The sequence below is a fragment of the Electrophorus electricus genome, chromosome 10 (assembly GCF_013358815.1).
Source record: "Electrophorus electricus isolate fEleEle1 chromosome 10, fEleEle1.pri, whole genome shotgun sequence".
NCBI lineage: Eukaryota > Metazoa > Chordata > Actinopteri > Gymnotiformes > Gymnotidae > Electrophorus > Electrophorus electricus.
The window spans coordinates 12,116,215-12,129,909 of NC_049544.1; the positions used below are offsets into that span (position 1 = coordinate 12,116,215).

Below are 13,695 nucleotides of genomic sequence, written 5' to 3' on the forward strand. Positions count from 1 at the left end.
CATTTTTGAAATTGTGTCAGATTTTCTGTAAGTATTGGTGTATGAGACACTTCCTAATCCAATCTGTAATAGTTGGTGTATGAGATACTCTCTTAATCCAATCTGTAATAGTTGGTATATATGAGAGAATCTCTTAGTCCAATCTGTAATAGTTGGTATATAAGAGCCCATCTTAGTCCACTTTGTAATAGTTGGTATATGAGATTCTCTTGGTCCAATCTGTAATAGCTGATGTATGAGACACTCTATTAGTTCAATCTGTAATAGTTGGTGTATGAGCTACTATAATCATCCAATTTGTAATATCTAGTGTATGAGATACTCTCTTAGTCCAATCTGTAATAGTTGCTGTATGTGATACTTTTAAGTATTTGGAAGATATTTATGAACCAGGATGTTTGGTTGCATCCACTTATCCTCAGGCGCCTGTGGAGAGACTCTGAGCAGCAATGACACAGAATCAGTTTGCAGTCAGAAACACTCCAGTTTATTGTGGAGTGATATGAGTTATTTTAGACTGTGTGTGCGTGTGTGTGTGTGTGTGTGTGTGTGTGTGTGTGTGTGTGTGTGTGTGTGTGTAAAAGAGAAAGTAAAGGGGTCCATGCGAGACAACGATACAAACAACATATTATTGGAATCAAATCAGTATTTGCATATTCTCACTATATAGCATATTCTAGGGATCTAATTAATGCTGTTCTCTTTTCTAGAAACAGTACCAATGAAAAGAACATTTTCATATCATCAAAACATAAACTTGACAGTATCAGTGGTCTATATATAGTCATAAAAGAGCAGTGGAAAATTACAGCAGTACACAAATGAGACGTCCTGTGCCAACATGGCTTTCTGTTGAAAGAGAGGGATTGAAACATCATTAAAGAGTTTATTCTTATGTGTATACTTTCTTGGGTCCAGATACTTTCTTAAGTCCAGGGGCACAAGTAGACCTGACAAACTGATTTCACATTATGTAATTAAATATAAAATATTTGTATTCCAAGTTTGAGTAAATGGGAAAATTGGTTCTTCTTTATGCTTCATGTAGCTCACAAATTTTATTCCAGAAAAGGTCATTAGCCATGCTGAAATCAGCTCAGTTTCCAAATTTACTCGCACTGCTTTGTTTGAAATGGTACTGGTTCTGTAGACCTACAAGTTTGGATGTGATGAGGTCAAAGGTCTTCCCCATCACTGAGCCAGGCCCTGGACCGCTACATCACACAAAACATGAAGTAGACTTACTTGGGATCCTGGTAATAAAAGAGTGACAGCCAGGGCAGATCCATATCTTTTACTGTTACGAAGGGCCTATGACCACACAAGAGCAAGGGGAGCTGCATATGAACACTTGTTGAAGTGTTAATACATGTACAGTTGTGGCCAAAAGTTTGGAGACACACAAATTTTGGCTTTCAAAAAGTTTTTTAAATCCTTTTTTCAGATGTTTATATGGTATGGTCATATACAATTATAAGCATTTCATAAGTTTTTAAAGTTTTAATTGACAAATACATACAGTTTAAGCAAAGACTTAGAATGTTTACAGTGTTCTTCTTCTTCCTAGCATTGTCCACCAGTGCAGGGTCAGCTGTTCAGATCTTCGTACGCCACTTCACTCGATCAAATGCGTCATCTGGGTCCAAGTGTGCGGCCTTCAGATCTGCATTAATTGCATCTTGTCATCTTTGCTTTGGTCGTCCGTGCGGCCGCCGGACGGTTGGCAATGCTGGCAACAGGATACGGAGCTGCACGTCAAACATGGCCAAACCAGCGCAAACGTCCCTCTCTCACTTTCAAAGCAATGGGCACAATACCAAATTGTACAATCTGAGGCACTTGTCCAGAGCAGGGCAGGCCTTCTGGAATTGGCGGATGTGAGAATTCGATGTTTGAGATCTCATCAAAGTGTTCACGCCACCTGCTCAAGATTTCCTTCTTATCTTGTAGCCGCTGACCGCTCTTATCCTTCACACACATATAGTGCTCAATGTCACGTGCTGCCCTCATATGTGCTTTCACCAGTTGGTAGATGTTCTTTTCACCTTCCCGCGTGTCCAGCTGCTCGCAGAGGTCTTGATAATGTTCAGCCCGGGCTAAATCTCTTGGCTTCCCGCTTGGCATCAGTAAAACACTGCCAATTATTGATGGTCTTGTTGGTGAACCAAGCCCTGAAGGCCACCTTCTTTTCCCACACCCTCTGCTGCACTTCCTCAGTCCAGAGCCACATCTGCTTATTAAGGCACCGACGGCCGGGTATCCTGGTACCGAGGGTCATCCTTGCAGCAGTGGTGATGGACTTGCGGTACGCATTCCAACCTGCATTGATTGAGGTTGTGCCGACTTTGGGGAAGGTAAAACTGTTGATCACAGCCGCTTCATGTTCATGCAACTTCCACCATTTGATCATTGCTTGCCCTCTCATGTGGCTATCCTGGTGTTGCGTAGTGATCTTCATATCGATGACTAGAAGCTTATGCTGTGGGGCCAGGCAGTTGGATGGAATGACCTTTGCATCAGTGGTCCTATGTGTTTAGTTAGATCTCATTTGTCTTCACTCATATGTGTTTAGTTAGATCTCGTCTGTCCTCGCTGGATCATTGCGAGAAGTTGCTCTTGGAGGATGTTTTGATACCATTCCTTATTCATGGGAATGATCTTAGGCAAAAATTTGAGCAAACCCACTCTCTTGGATGAGAAGCAATGAGAAGCAACCCCACACATGAATGGTCTCAGGATGCCTCACTGTTGGCATGACACAGGACTCATGGTAGCGCTCACCTTTTCTTCTCCAGACAATCATTTGTCCAGATGTCCCAAACAGTCTGAAGGGAGCTTCATCAGAGAAAATAACTTTATCCAGTCCTCTGCAGTCCAATCCCTATACTTCCTGCAGAATGTCAGTCTGTCCTTGATGTTTTTTTTGGAGAGAAGTGGCTTCTTTGCTGCCCCTCTTGACACCCAGCCATCCTCTAAAAGCCTTCGCCTCACTGTGCCTGCAGATGCACTCACGCCTGCTTGATCATTTGATAACTGTTTATTTAGGCACAAAGCAATGATGAATTGGAGGTAACCATGGTTAACAGAAGAAGACAATGATTTCAAGCACCACCACCTCTTTAATAGCAACCAGTTTGCTCTTCTAATTCAATCATCATGACAGAGAGATATCAGGTGCCTTGTCCTCATCAACACTTTCACCTGAGGTAACAAGAAGATCACTGAAATGATGTTAGCAGGTCATTTTGTGGCAGGGCTGAAATGCAGTGGAAATGACATTTTTGTGATTAAGTTAATTTTCATTGCAATCAATGACTTTGCAATTAATTGCAATTCTTCTGATCATGCTTCATAACAATCTAGAGTTCATGCAAATTGCCACCATAGAAACTAAAGCTGCAAACTTAGTGAAAACCAAAATTTGTGTCAGTCTCAAAACTTTTGTCCCCGACTGTAAATGATACTGGTAAATGCAAATTTTTAGTCCATTGAAACTATAATATATGTCCACAAAGAATTGATACTGAGATGATGTAAGAATGTTGACATTGATTTTATTATGTCCCTGTAATTTACTTCCCTGTAATATTGGTTTACCCTGGAATCAGGCTTGTAGTATTTAAGGAAGAGTAAAATGGAAATACTCATTTTCCTTGGTAATTGATTGCTGGCAGGCTGACTTTTGATTTAGTTCAAGAACAGATGTCTAATCCAGTTCTGTTTGTTAAGGTTGCATGTTAATACATAGAAGCATTTTGACTTTCATCATACTTTGAAAACTACCTAGCAGGAGATGTTCTCTTGTCTTGAACGGTGAACCCCGGGCTCTGACCTTACCATTCACCTCATGTAAATCCATAGAGCTCTCTATTTTGACCACTCCTCTTGGGGAAGCCTTTTACAAATGATGGAAGTGGTTGGATGGTGCTGCAGAGGTAATCGGGAGTGCACTCATGGTTAAGGAACCCACCCCTGCTCTTAGAGGGACGGTATAAAGCCCAGTGTGTGAACCCTGGTAAGGGACATGGGCATGACCCTGGATGATGAAGGGTTGGAACATGAAGGACCCATTGAATGGGTGAAGTGGATGTGTGTGCTCCCTGAAGGGGAAGGCAGTGTGGTGACAGAGACCACCACCCCCCGTCTGATATGCTGCCTCTTTGGGCCGGGGGTCAGAGCACATGTTTATTGCCTGTAGGACCTGGGTTTGAGATCTAGGTGAGGTTACTACTCTCTCCTTTTACCACATTGGGCTTCTTCCTGTTATCAAGAACATGACTTGCAACAATGTTCCCAAGCAACCACAGCTGTAGTACATATTGGATTAGAATGTGCTATGTTATAGTACAGTGCTGAACCAGTAGTGTTATGCTCTATATCTGAAAATCATTAAAAAAATTTAAGATGACTCACAATTGAAAACAATATGAAAAACATAACCACAGCTGATCTCTGTAAATATACTTGCTAGCCACTGCTGGTATAGTACACAGTAAGATTGAAAAGTAACATGCACCAACCCCCCTACAAGCCCAGACTGTGCCAAGACCACTCCATCATGGTCTGTTAGTGCAGGTATATGCCAGACAGGCTCTTTAATGTAAAATTATAGCACAAATGACACCACTAAATCATAGACAGGTAGGTTCTTTCCCACCCCACACTTCTATGTGTAATACAGTTATCAAGTGTTTTTGCCGTGTGTCCACGTAAAGGAGCTGCCACTCTGTTCTATTTTCCCTGCTGTGCTCCTGCCAGATGAGAAGGGTTTTTTTTTCCCATTTTGGTTTCTATGGGCTGGTTAGAATGGTCACAGACACCATTTCCTGCTCAATTTGGGCAACGCTTTGAACAGCATAGCTGGCTGAAGCATTCACAGGCCTGCAGCTTGCTTGAACCTGCAGCAGTGCACATGAGCCTTCTGTGCAGTGACACCAGGCCTTTCACTCATGCTTGTTTCAAATCCATAAAGACAGAGGAGATGGCTTTCAATTTCACAGATAATGTAAATATAGCCTACAAATAAGTAGAGCATAATGTATGCTGTTGCATAAAACTCATAATTCAGATTCAATATGACTTTGCGCCAGATAATCTTTCTTTATTTAGTTTCCATATTATATAATTACAGATAATTATTCCAATTTGACTACATAGACGGTATTAAAATGATTGGCATAGATACATTCATCTTAGAAAATATAGAATGTCTAGCCTCTAGAAGGGATTTTTGTGGTGCTTATCTAACTGTAATCTGTCTGGCAGAGTTTTATCATCATTTTCGAAGTGCTGGCACTGGCATGCCATGCTTGTTTGGACCCCCTTCACAATCTCTTTCTCTCTCTCTCTCTCTCCCACTCTCTCTCTCTCTCTCTCTCTCCCTCTCTCTCTCTCTCTCTCTCCCTCTCTCTCTCTCTCTCTCTCTCTCTTTCTCTCTCTCTCTCTCTCTTTCTCTCTTTCTCTCTCTCTCTCTCTCTCTCTCTCTCTCTCTGTCTCTCTTTCTCTCTCTCTCTCTCTCTCTCTCTCTCTGTCTCTCTCTCTCTCTCTCTCTCTGTCTCTCTCTCTCTCTCTGTCTCTCTCTCTCTCTCTCTCTCTTTCTCTCTCTCTCTCTCTCTCTTTCTCTCTCTCTCTCTCTCTCTCTCTGTCTCTCTCTCTCTTTCTCTCTCTCTCTCTCTCTCTGTCTCTCTCTCTCTCTCTCTGTCTCTCTCTCTCTCTCTCTCTCTCTTTCTCTCTCTCTCTCTCTCTCTCTCTCTCTCTCTCTCTCTCTCTTTCTCTCTCTCTCTCTCTCTCTCTCTCTCTCTCTCTCTCTCTCTCTCTCTCTCTTTCTCTGTCTCTCTCTCTCTGCCTGCCCTTTTCTCCCCCTTCTCCTTCCTCTCCCACCCTAAGTGCCTGAGCATTTCAGACATAGTGATGAGGGAGTTGCGCTCATACACCCCTCACACTCTAAAGCTATATGTTCCCCTAACACACTGACTTCATGCATATAAAGCATGCTTTTCCAGTCTTATGTGAATAGGATTTTAGGATTGTGAAAATGGTTAATGCCTCTATGTGATTATTATTTTATTCTGGAGCCACCCTAATATAACTGGCAAAAGCAGAATTAAGAGCATAATATGCTATCTGTGACCACTGATCACTAAGAATACTACCCCCTGTGTAGATGTAATACTAACCTAGTGTCTGACTGGTGGCTCTAACTGATATTCCTTGAGTGTAAGGTGCTTATGTAATAGGCTTTGACCCTTCTTCCTCAAGGACCTTGAGCTTGTTATCATCAAACATTGAAGTGTGCTAATAAGAAAGATTCTGAGATGTGGTGAATTATAATAAACAGCTTTACAATAAACAGCTAAAAAAAAAGAAAAGCTGCTTACTATGCCTTTTCCCCATAATTCACTAAGATTTCCATGATAAAAAAAAGATTCCTGCCATATATTTCACCGGAATGCCTGTTTGTGAGGCTCATATATTGGAATTAGATACCTAAGATATCTGTATTACTCGAGTAGTATTTACCACTCACCAGACCAATGGGTTGTTACAGAAATCTTTGAAGGGATATCAAATATTGTTAACTGCTATAGTCACAGGTCTCTAGAATAGCAATGACTACATTCCCCCGAATTATCTCAAGGCTACATTATTGACAGGTTATAGTGAAAGCAGAAGGAACAGAGTGCAGAATCCGCAAAAACAACAAAGCTTCTTTCATTGAAAAGGCTCCCCTTTCATTGTGAGTTCAATTCCAACTGTAAATCATTGATCAGCTAGTTAACACATAAGGTAAAAATATTAATACTCAGCTTCACTGCTGATATTAATACAATTTTAAAACATTTTTACAATTTAACTTTGAGTTTACATATTGGAAAACTATTGGAAAGCTTGATTCAAAACCTGTCTTGAATTCTAATAAAAGGATGATTTACTCATTCTCTTGATTTAGTGGTTAGGAATACATAACTGGGAATACACAACTGAAAAGCAATTAAATTGTCAAAAGTGCTTTGAAATATCTGGAATTAATTATTTAAAAATGAGAGATCGCACTGATTCACCATGGTGCACAGTGATGCTAAAAATTGTGGGGCTGTGAAGCAAGGCCATGGCATCATATTTAATGTTTTATACAGTGATATCATACAAAATTCAAATATTTGCACATACCCATTTTATTGCAAGGAACTTTTAATCTCACAAGAATTTTTTATGCATCATTAGTAAAAGGTAGGGAAAGAAAATTAATGCAAGAAGCAGACATTTGTAAAAAATATGCTTCATTATACACATTGCTCCATTTCATTAAATAATGGAAATATCTGCAATTAGCAATATTGATACCACTAACAATATTAATGTTTTTTAAAAAAGAACAGCAAACCAAAGATTTATACAGTGATTGCTTTGGACTCTGAGTCCAAAGTTGAGACAGAGTGACAGAGTTGAGTGCTTTCTCTGCTGTAATATGCATGGATGCCAAAGTGTAACTATGTCACAGTGTTAGTCACAACTACAATGTAAAAGCAAACAAATGCTAGATGACAGAAAGAAAATATAATCTTTCCCTTGCAATTTTCAGAAGGCAATTATGCAAAAGTGCTATAGGGGCTTAAAAGTAGTCAAAAGGGCAAATGGTGTGTTTTTCCAAAGGACAAGGCTATGTGCAATCTGCAAGTCACCAGTAGGGGGCATCGGCTCCTCACCGCACTGTCCTCGCTCTCCTCCCCCTTCCCCAGGCTCCTCCTGCCTGCAGAGAGCAGACCTCGCAGAGGGCGGCGACACATCTGAGGAGACAGAAAGCGAGAGGCTGTCTAAGACACTCCCCCAGTCAGGGAGTGCTGCATCCTGCCTCTAGTCCCGCCCCCCCGGGCCAAGTAGGAGGAGGGTAGCGGCGCTGTCGAGCCAAGCCCTTAACTCTCTGCCACAGTGTGGAGCAGCCGGCAGCACGCGAACACATACACACTCACACTCACACACTCGCACCCACACTTACACACAGCCACACACACTCACACTCGCATATTCACACTCGCGCAGGCGAGCAGGAAAGACGTGGAGGCTGTGGGAAGAGGAGACATCAGGTGCACACGGAAAGACGGAGTGGCGCGTGTGTGGCGTCTGCGTGACTGTCTGGCATTTGGATAGTGCTGGATTTTCCCCGCTGTGCCGGGAGGAGTTTTGCGCTGTTCCACACCGCAGTCGAAGTCGGAGTCCTCGCTGGTGTGGAGGGTTTGGTGTCTGTGACTGTGTGCACTTCCAATCCATCTATCTCAGCGGTGCACCTACGCCGCCTGCTTCTTTGTGCGTCGGCCAGAGGAGAGCGCACGGTGCGGAGTGTGTGCCTGGGATATCTGACAGCCTCCCAAAGGACCTGACACTGTACAGACACCACAAAGAGCAAGAGGGAGAGGAAAAGAGAGCCGGAGAGGGAGACAAAGTCAGAGGCATAAGCAGGAATCTGGCAGCAAGCTTTTCGGAGAAGTGATTGCTGCCAGTGACCCCCTCTACCACCCGTTCGCCTTTGCCTCTCTGCTCTTTTCTCCTCTTTTACTTCTCCTTCTCTGCACAAACGTCTCTCTTACTAATAGCTTATCCCATCCTCACCTCTCTGCTCTCCCTCCATCTCTTCCTCTGTCACCCCTCCACCCCCTCCTTTGCGGGCAGTGTGAGAGGAGAGCGCGTCTCCCATGCTGAGGAGTGCAACTCCCACACAGTGACAGACAGAAGGACAGCCAGAGGTCCCGTGGCACTCCCCATCACTCTTTTTCTCTCTCCCGCCGCCCTCCTTTCCCTGCTTCTGCACGGGCGGATCCGGCCCCTGGCCCGGGAAGCCGAGGCGTTTGGAGTTTTGCACCCAGCACGGGAGTCTCCGTATCCTGCCACGGCCAGAGGGATTCCAGCTACATGGGCAAACGCTTGGAACAACAACCAATGTACCCCCAGTACACCTACTATTACCCTCACTATCTCCAGACCAAGGTACTGTGCTGGTTCTCTGGCTTTTGGATTCTCAGGTTCTCTCTCTATATATATATGTATATTTCTCTCTCTGTGTCTCTCTCCTTCTGTCTCTCATTCTTTTTTTATCTTTCCTCACTATGGTGCCAGATGTCTGACACATAATACCTGATGTTTGAGGCTTGTCAGTGCTTTATTTTATTGCTGGTCCAGAGTACGGCAAGCGAGTGGGGGGATAACATGCCTAATTGTCTCATGCACACATCGACTCGTGGACACATTCACACACTCACATACGCAATTGCGAGATTCTGTCCCATCAGCAGCCTGGGCTCTGATGGAGGACTTGAATAATAACATCCATCTCTTGAAGAGCTACATCTCTCTGAAGTGGAAAATTGATTAGTGCATTGATCGCGACAGTGTGCCGGTGATCCCTACCTGCCCGTGTGCTTCACCCTTGTCTTTATATCCTCTTCCTCCCCAGAAAAGTTGCCACCTGTGTCAGATTGGTCATTAAGTGAGAGTTGGAAAGAGTGCATTGCTTTGACTGAGAGGAAGGCTGCAGGCCAAGGGCGTGAACAAGCAAGGATGAGATGCCTTTCTCCAATATGAGGGTGGATACATTTCACAAAGATAAATGACTGAACGAAAAACTGCACAGGCGAATCCCTAGCTGGCTTCTGTTCCTGATATCTCGAGAAGTCATTATTTCCTAATTGAAATAACGAAGCTGGGAGCTGAAGAACTTGTTCCAGCTTCTGGTTACCTCCATGCTTTCGACTATCTCATCCTAAGCCAAACATCATCTCAGTGGTGACCCTGCACGTTTAGCTTTTTTCTCTGAGGTCCATTATTCTTTTAGTAGAACTGTTATTTTTTCGTAGGTTCATTTTTTCTTGTAGGTCTGTTATTTTTTAGTAGGTCCGTTATTTATTGCTTCATGCTACCTTCAAGGTCGAGTCAAATTAGATCTCACCTTCTTTCGTTCTGTAATGAATATCCCAGAACCTCTCCACAGGAAGCCGTGTCCCTGGAGTCATTCGCTTGTCTTTCTTTTTTAACATAAAAATAAAACACCACCACTGCCACCACCAATAATAATAATAATAATAATAAAGAAACACCTGAATTAATTCATTTAAACTACAACACTACTGCAACAATAAAGCAGCATATCCAAGCTTTTATTATGGGGGAATTAGTTTCCGCTTGCCTCATTAGAGCCAAGTGTTGGCTTCAGTTGGGTAGAATAGTGTGGTCTGGGAATGATTGTTGATTATTGGAGGAAAAAGGGAATGCTTTTGGCATGGAACAGTGCTGTGTTTCAGGTTTCAGATATTTGCCTTCGTCTGTGAAGGATGAGGGCCCCATGTTAGTGTGCATGACTGTACGTGTGTTTTTGTGTGTGTGAGAGTGTGAGCCTGTGTGTATTTGAGAGCCTGGAGATGTAAATGGCCTCTTATTAATCTTGATTCCGGCATGCTCTCAGAAAGGAGGCATTCCTCCAGGGGAAATCAATCATGTGGGGGAAGAGAAGCAGCTGACACACAATCACTGTGCTCCCCCCTCTCTCAATCTCTCTCTCTCTCTCTCTCTCTCTCTCTTGCTCCTTTCCTCCTTCCCTCTCACTCTTTCTCTTTCTCCTTCCCTCTCTCTATCTCTCTCTCCCTCCTTCACTCTCTCCCCCTTCCTTTTCTCTTTCCCCTGTCTGTGTCTCTGTTAACTGGGTGGCTCCCAAGTAATTAGCCAGAATGCAGCTTCAACCAGTGGAATTTATGATAGCATATCGGGGTGTAAACAAAGAGCATCTGACTCTGAGTATTAGTCTTTATTAGGAATTACTTTTATCAAGCTGGTACATACTGAGTCTAAATGACAATATTTGAATTGAGGTATCATATTCCATCCAGTGTTTGCTCAGCTACTTTCTAGTGAACACGGTGGGCCTGTAAACCCTGCCTACATAAGTACAGTATCAGATTGCTCAGCCCCTTACACAGAGACCTTAACAGGGCATGGATGGATGGATAGCTAAGTGTGTGTGTGTGTGTGTGTGTGTGTGTGTGTGTGTGTGTGTGTGTGTGTGTGTATGAATGTACTCATGCACGGCACATGCAAAGAGAGGTATCCATGACAGCCGTCATAGACCAGTGGGATATGAAATAGATTTAAAGGGAAGTAATTCCCCCCTGGTATTGTGTCAACAGAAGGCTGTGGGGCCCCTTCAACCATTCAATCAGCAACATGAAGACTGTAGAGTGTGTGTGTGTGTGTGTATGTGTGTGTGTGTGTGTGTGTGTGTGTGTGTGTGTGTGTGTGTGTGTGTGTGTGTATGTGTGTGTGTGTGTGTGTGTGTTTGTTTGTGTATGCATTTTTGCTCCGAGGTCAGTTTTTGTGCAACAGAAATAACATCCAGTAGTGCCTTTGAATCTTTCCTCTCTGCGTGAGTGCACGCTAACTGGCCCGCACTGGGATGACACCCAGCATGTCAGCAACATTCCCACAGTGTAAGGAATGCATTGCATATGAGGCTCATTAGGTTTCTTCTGCTCACAATGTCACTTTGGATTATTGCATAGCAATATGCTGTTTGCTCTGCAAGTGGTTAATTACAACATTCATGCATATTTTTTACCTTTATAGAAGGTGATGTAAACCTTGAGACACAGCTTTCACTTCCTTCTCTCAGTAAACTACTATTAACTCAATAATTATACCTATTAAAACAAATTAGGTTACAAGCCACTAATGATCATCTATGTAATCGAAATCATCATTACATGGACAGTCTCACTTTTATGCACATTACTTTAGATATTTTGGTGCAATAAATTGTGGTTGTTTCTTGGCACAGTGGTCAGATGGATACTGTTGACATTGTCTGCACTGACTAGTATTTCTCAACCTGTGCTAGCCAACAGCGTCCTTTAAAAAAAAAAAAAGTGTGAGTGAAAGAGAATTTTCAGCAGAGGCGTAATTAGCCAGAGGCATATCACACAGACACACAAAGTTAACATGTGTGCTGTGCGTGGGTGTGTGTGTGTTTGTGTGTAAATTATACATGTAAGTGCGTCTAGCGGGTTGGTTCTCTGTTTGTGCAGTAAAGTGCTTCCTTTGTTTTTGTGCTTGTAACCAGCCATTCCAGGGTTTGAGGTCTGTAGAGATGCTTTGGTATCTGTGTTGCATACACCTACACATGCTTCACACTCAGATCAAATGCATGCTACTCTCAAGCACTGTAAGACCAAAGTTCAACTAAAACTCGTATTGACTAATTTCTGTAGACTTGTACAAATGATTCGACTACTCCACTGCTACAAAGGTACAGTACACAGGACAAACATAATGCAAGTGACACAGGGCACAAGTTAATGGCTTTAAAACTGCATGGTTCACTATATGCTTATACAGTTTAAAATGTCTCTGTTGTAGCAGGTGTTAGTGATGCAGTAACTGATTGTATTAGCAGTTATTTTTAGCATTAATTGTTAATTACTGACACACAACAAGGACGATGATTAAGCATAACTTAACAATGAGTATGAACAATTTGAATTACTTTTATGGGGGGGGGGGATCTTATATAATGTGCAGCAAAGTAATGTTTCCCTCTTCCTCTTTCTGTTTCACTGTCATTCATTCCTGTTCTACTTCCTTTGAAATGTTTGGTCTGCTTTGAACCTTGTCTTTAATGTCGAGCATCAGTAACAGCAGAGAAAAATGAATAATCATGAATTATGCAAATCCATTTTCTTGGTGGAGGATTGGTGACTGTCACACAGTGTTCTAGTTATGAGTCTGTGCAGAATACCTTATCTGTTCCACTTTATTAGCCAGTATGTCGTTCACTGTATTTTTCTATGCAAAACAGAAAACTAGTACTGTAAGAGACTATAAGAATATTTCACCTTTTGTTTTTTGTTTCACACACTGTAGTCCATCTGTCTGTGTCTCTGTTTCTCTCTCATTTCCTTATCCCTCTTTCTGTCTGTCGCTCTCTGTTTCTCTCTCTCTCGCTCCCTCTCACACTCTCTCTCCACCTCCATCTCCATCTCCCACTGTGTCTTGGGCATTCTCTTCAGCCATCTGTTCAGAGGGGTGGGGCTGACTCAGAAAACAGGAAAATACTAGCCAAGCATACGCCTATAGAAGGATGTTTGCTGGTTTATGCTGTCTTTGTTTTAGGGAGAAAAAAAAACCAAAACAAAACAATAAACCACTCATTTGCAGCCTTCACTGTCTATCAGTTGGACTCATTTCCGCTGGACACATTTTCTTGGTTTTCCATTTTGCATATAGTGGGTTCCTTTCTTGCCTGAGATGATTGGCCATCTCTCTGACTGGCCCTAAACTAAGGAGCCTGCACAGACCATTGGTTTGTGTGATCTGGAGCACAGCTCCTAGAGTAATGGACGACCTGCTGCATTTTTAATAAAGGACCACTTTATAACAACCAGGGCCTGATGGATTCTCTCAGGGCCTTAAAGGGCCTGGCTCTTGATTTTACACACAGCTTGCTTTTAGGCTCTTTGAGTAAGTGCTTGACAAAGCCTGCGCAGCAGGGATAAATGGCAGAGACACAGGAAGCAGCTACAGCCACTCAGAGATGAGGAGCACACAGCCGCGGCTCACAGCCTCTCCCTCTGGGCCTGCACATCCTGCAGCCATGGACCTGCGTGCTCACCCAGCAACAAGCGGCTGGGATATCCAAGGAAAAGATTTCTGCTCAGT

At 42.9% G+C, this 13,695-nt stretch overlaps 1 protein-coding gene across 2 annotated transcripts in view; it reads left to right on the plus strand.

Annotated features, from left to right (window-relative positions):
- The first annotated feature begins 8,372 nt into the window (after positions 1 to 8,372).
- The window catches only part of rbms3 (RNA binding motif, single stranded interacting protein), a 92,977-nt gene continuing 87,654 nt past the window's right edge, over positions 8,373 to 13,695 (plus strand). For both annotated transcript variants that reach the window (XM_035530472.1, XM_035530473.1), the window contains exon 1: positions 8,373 to 8,982. In XM_035530472.1, the coding sequence (XP_035386365.1) occupies positions 8,908 to 8,982 (75 nt within the window). In that variant the 5' untranslated portion in view covers positions 8,373 to 8,907. The remainder of the gene's footprint in view (positions 8,983 to 13,695) is intronic.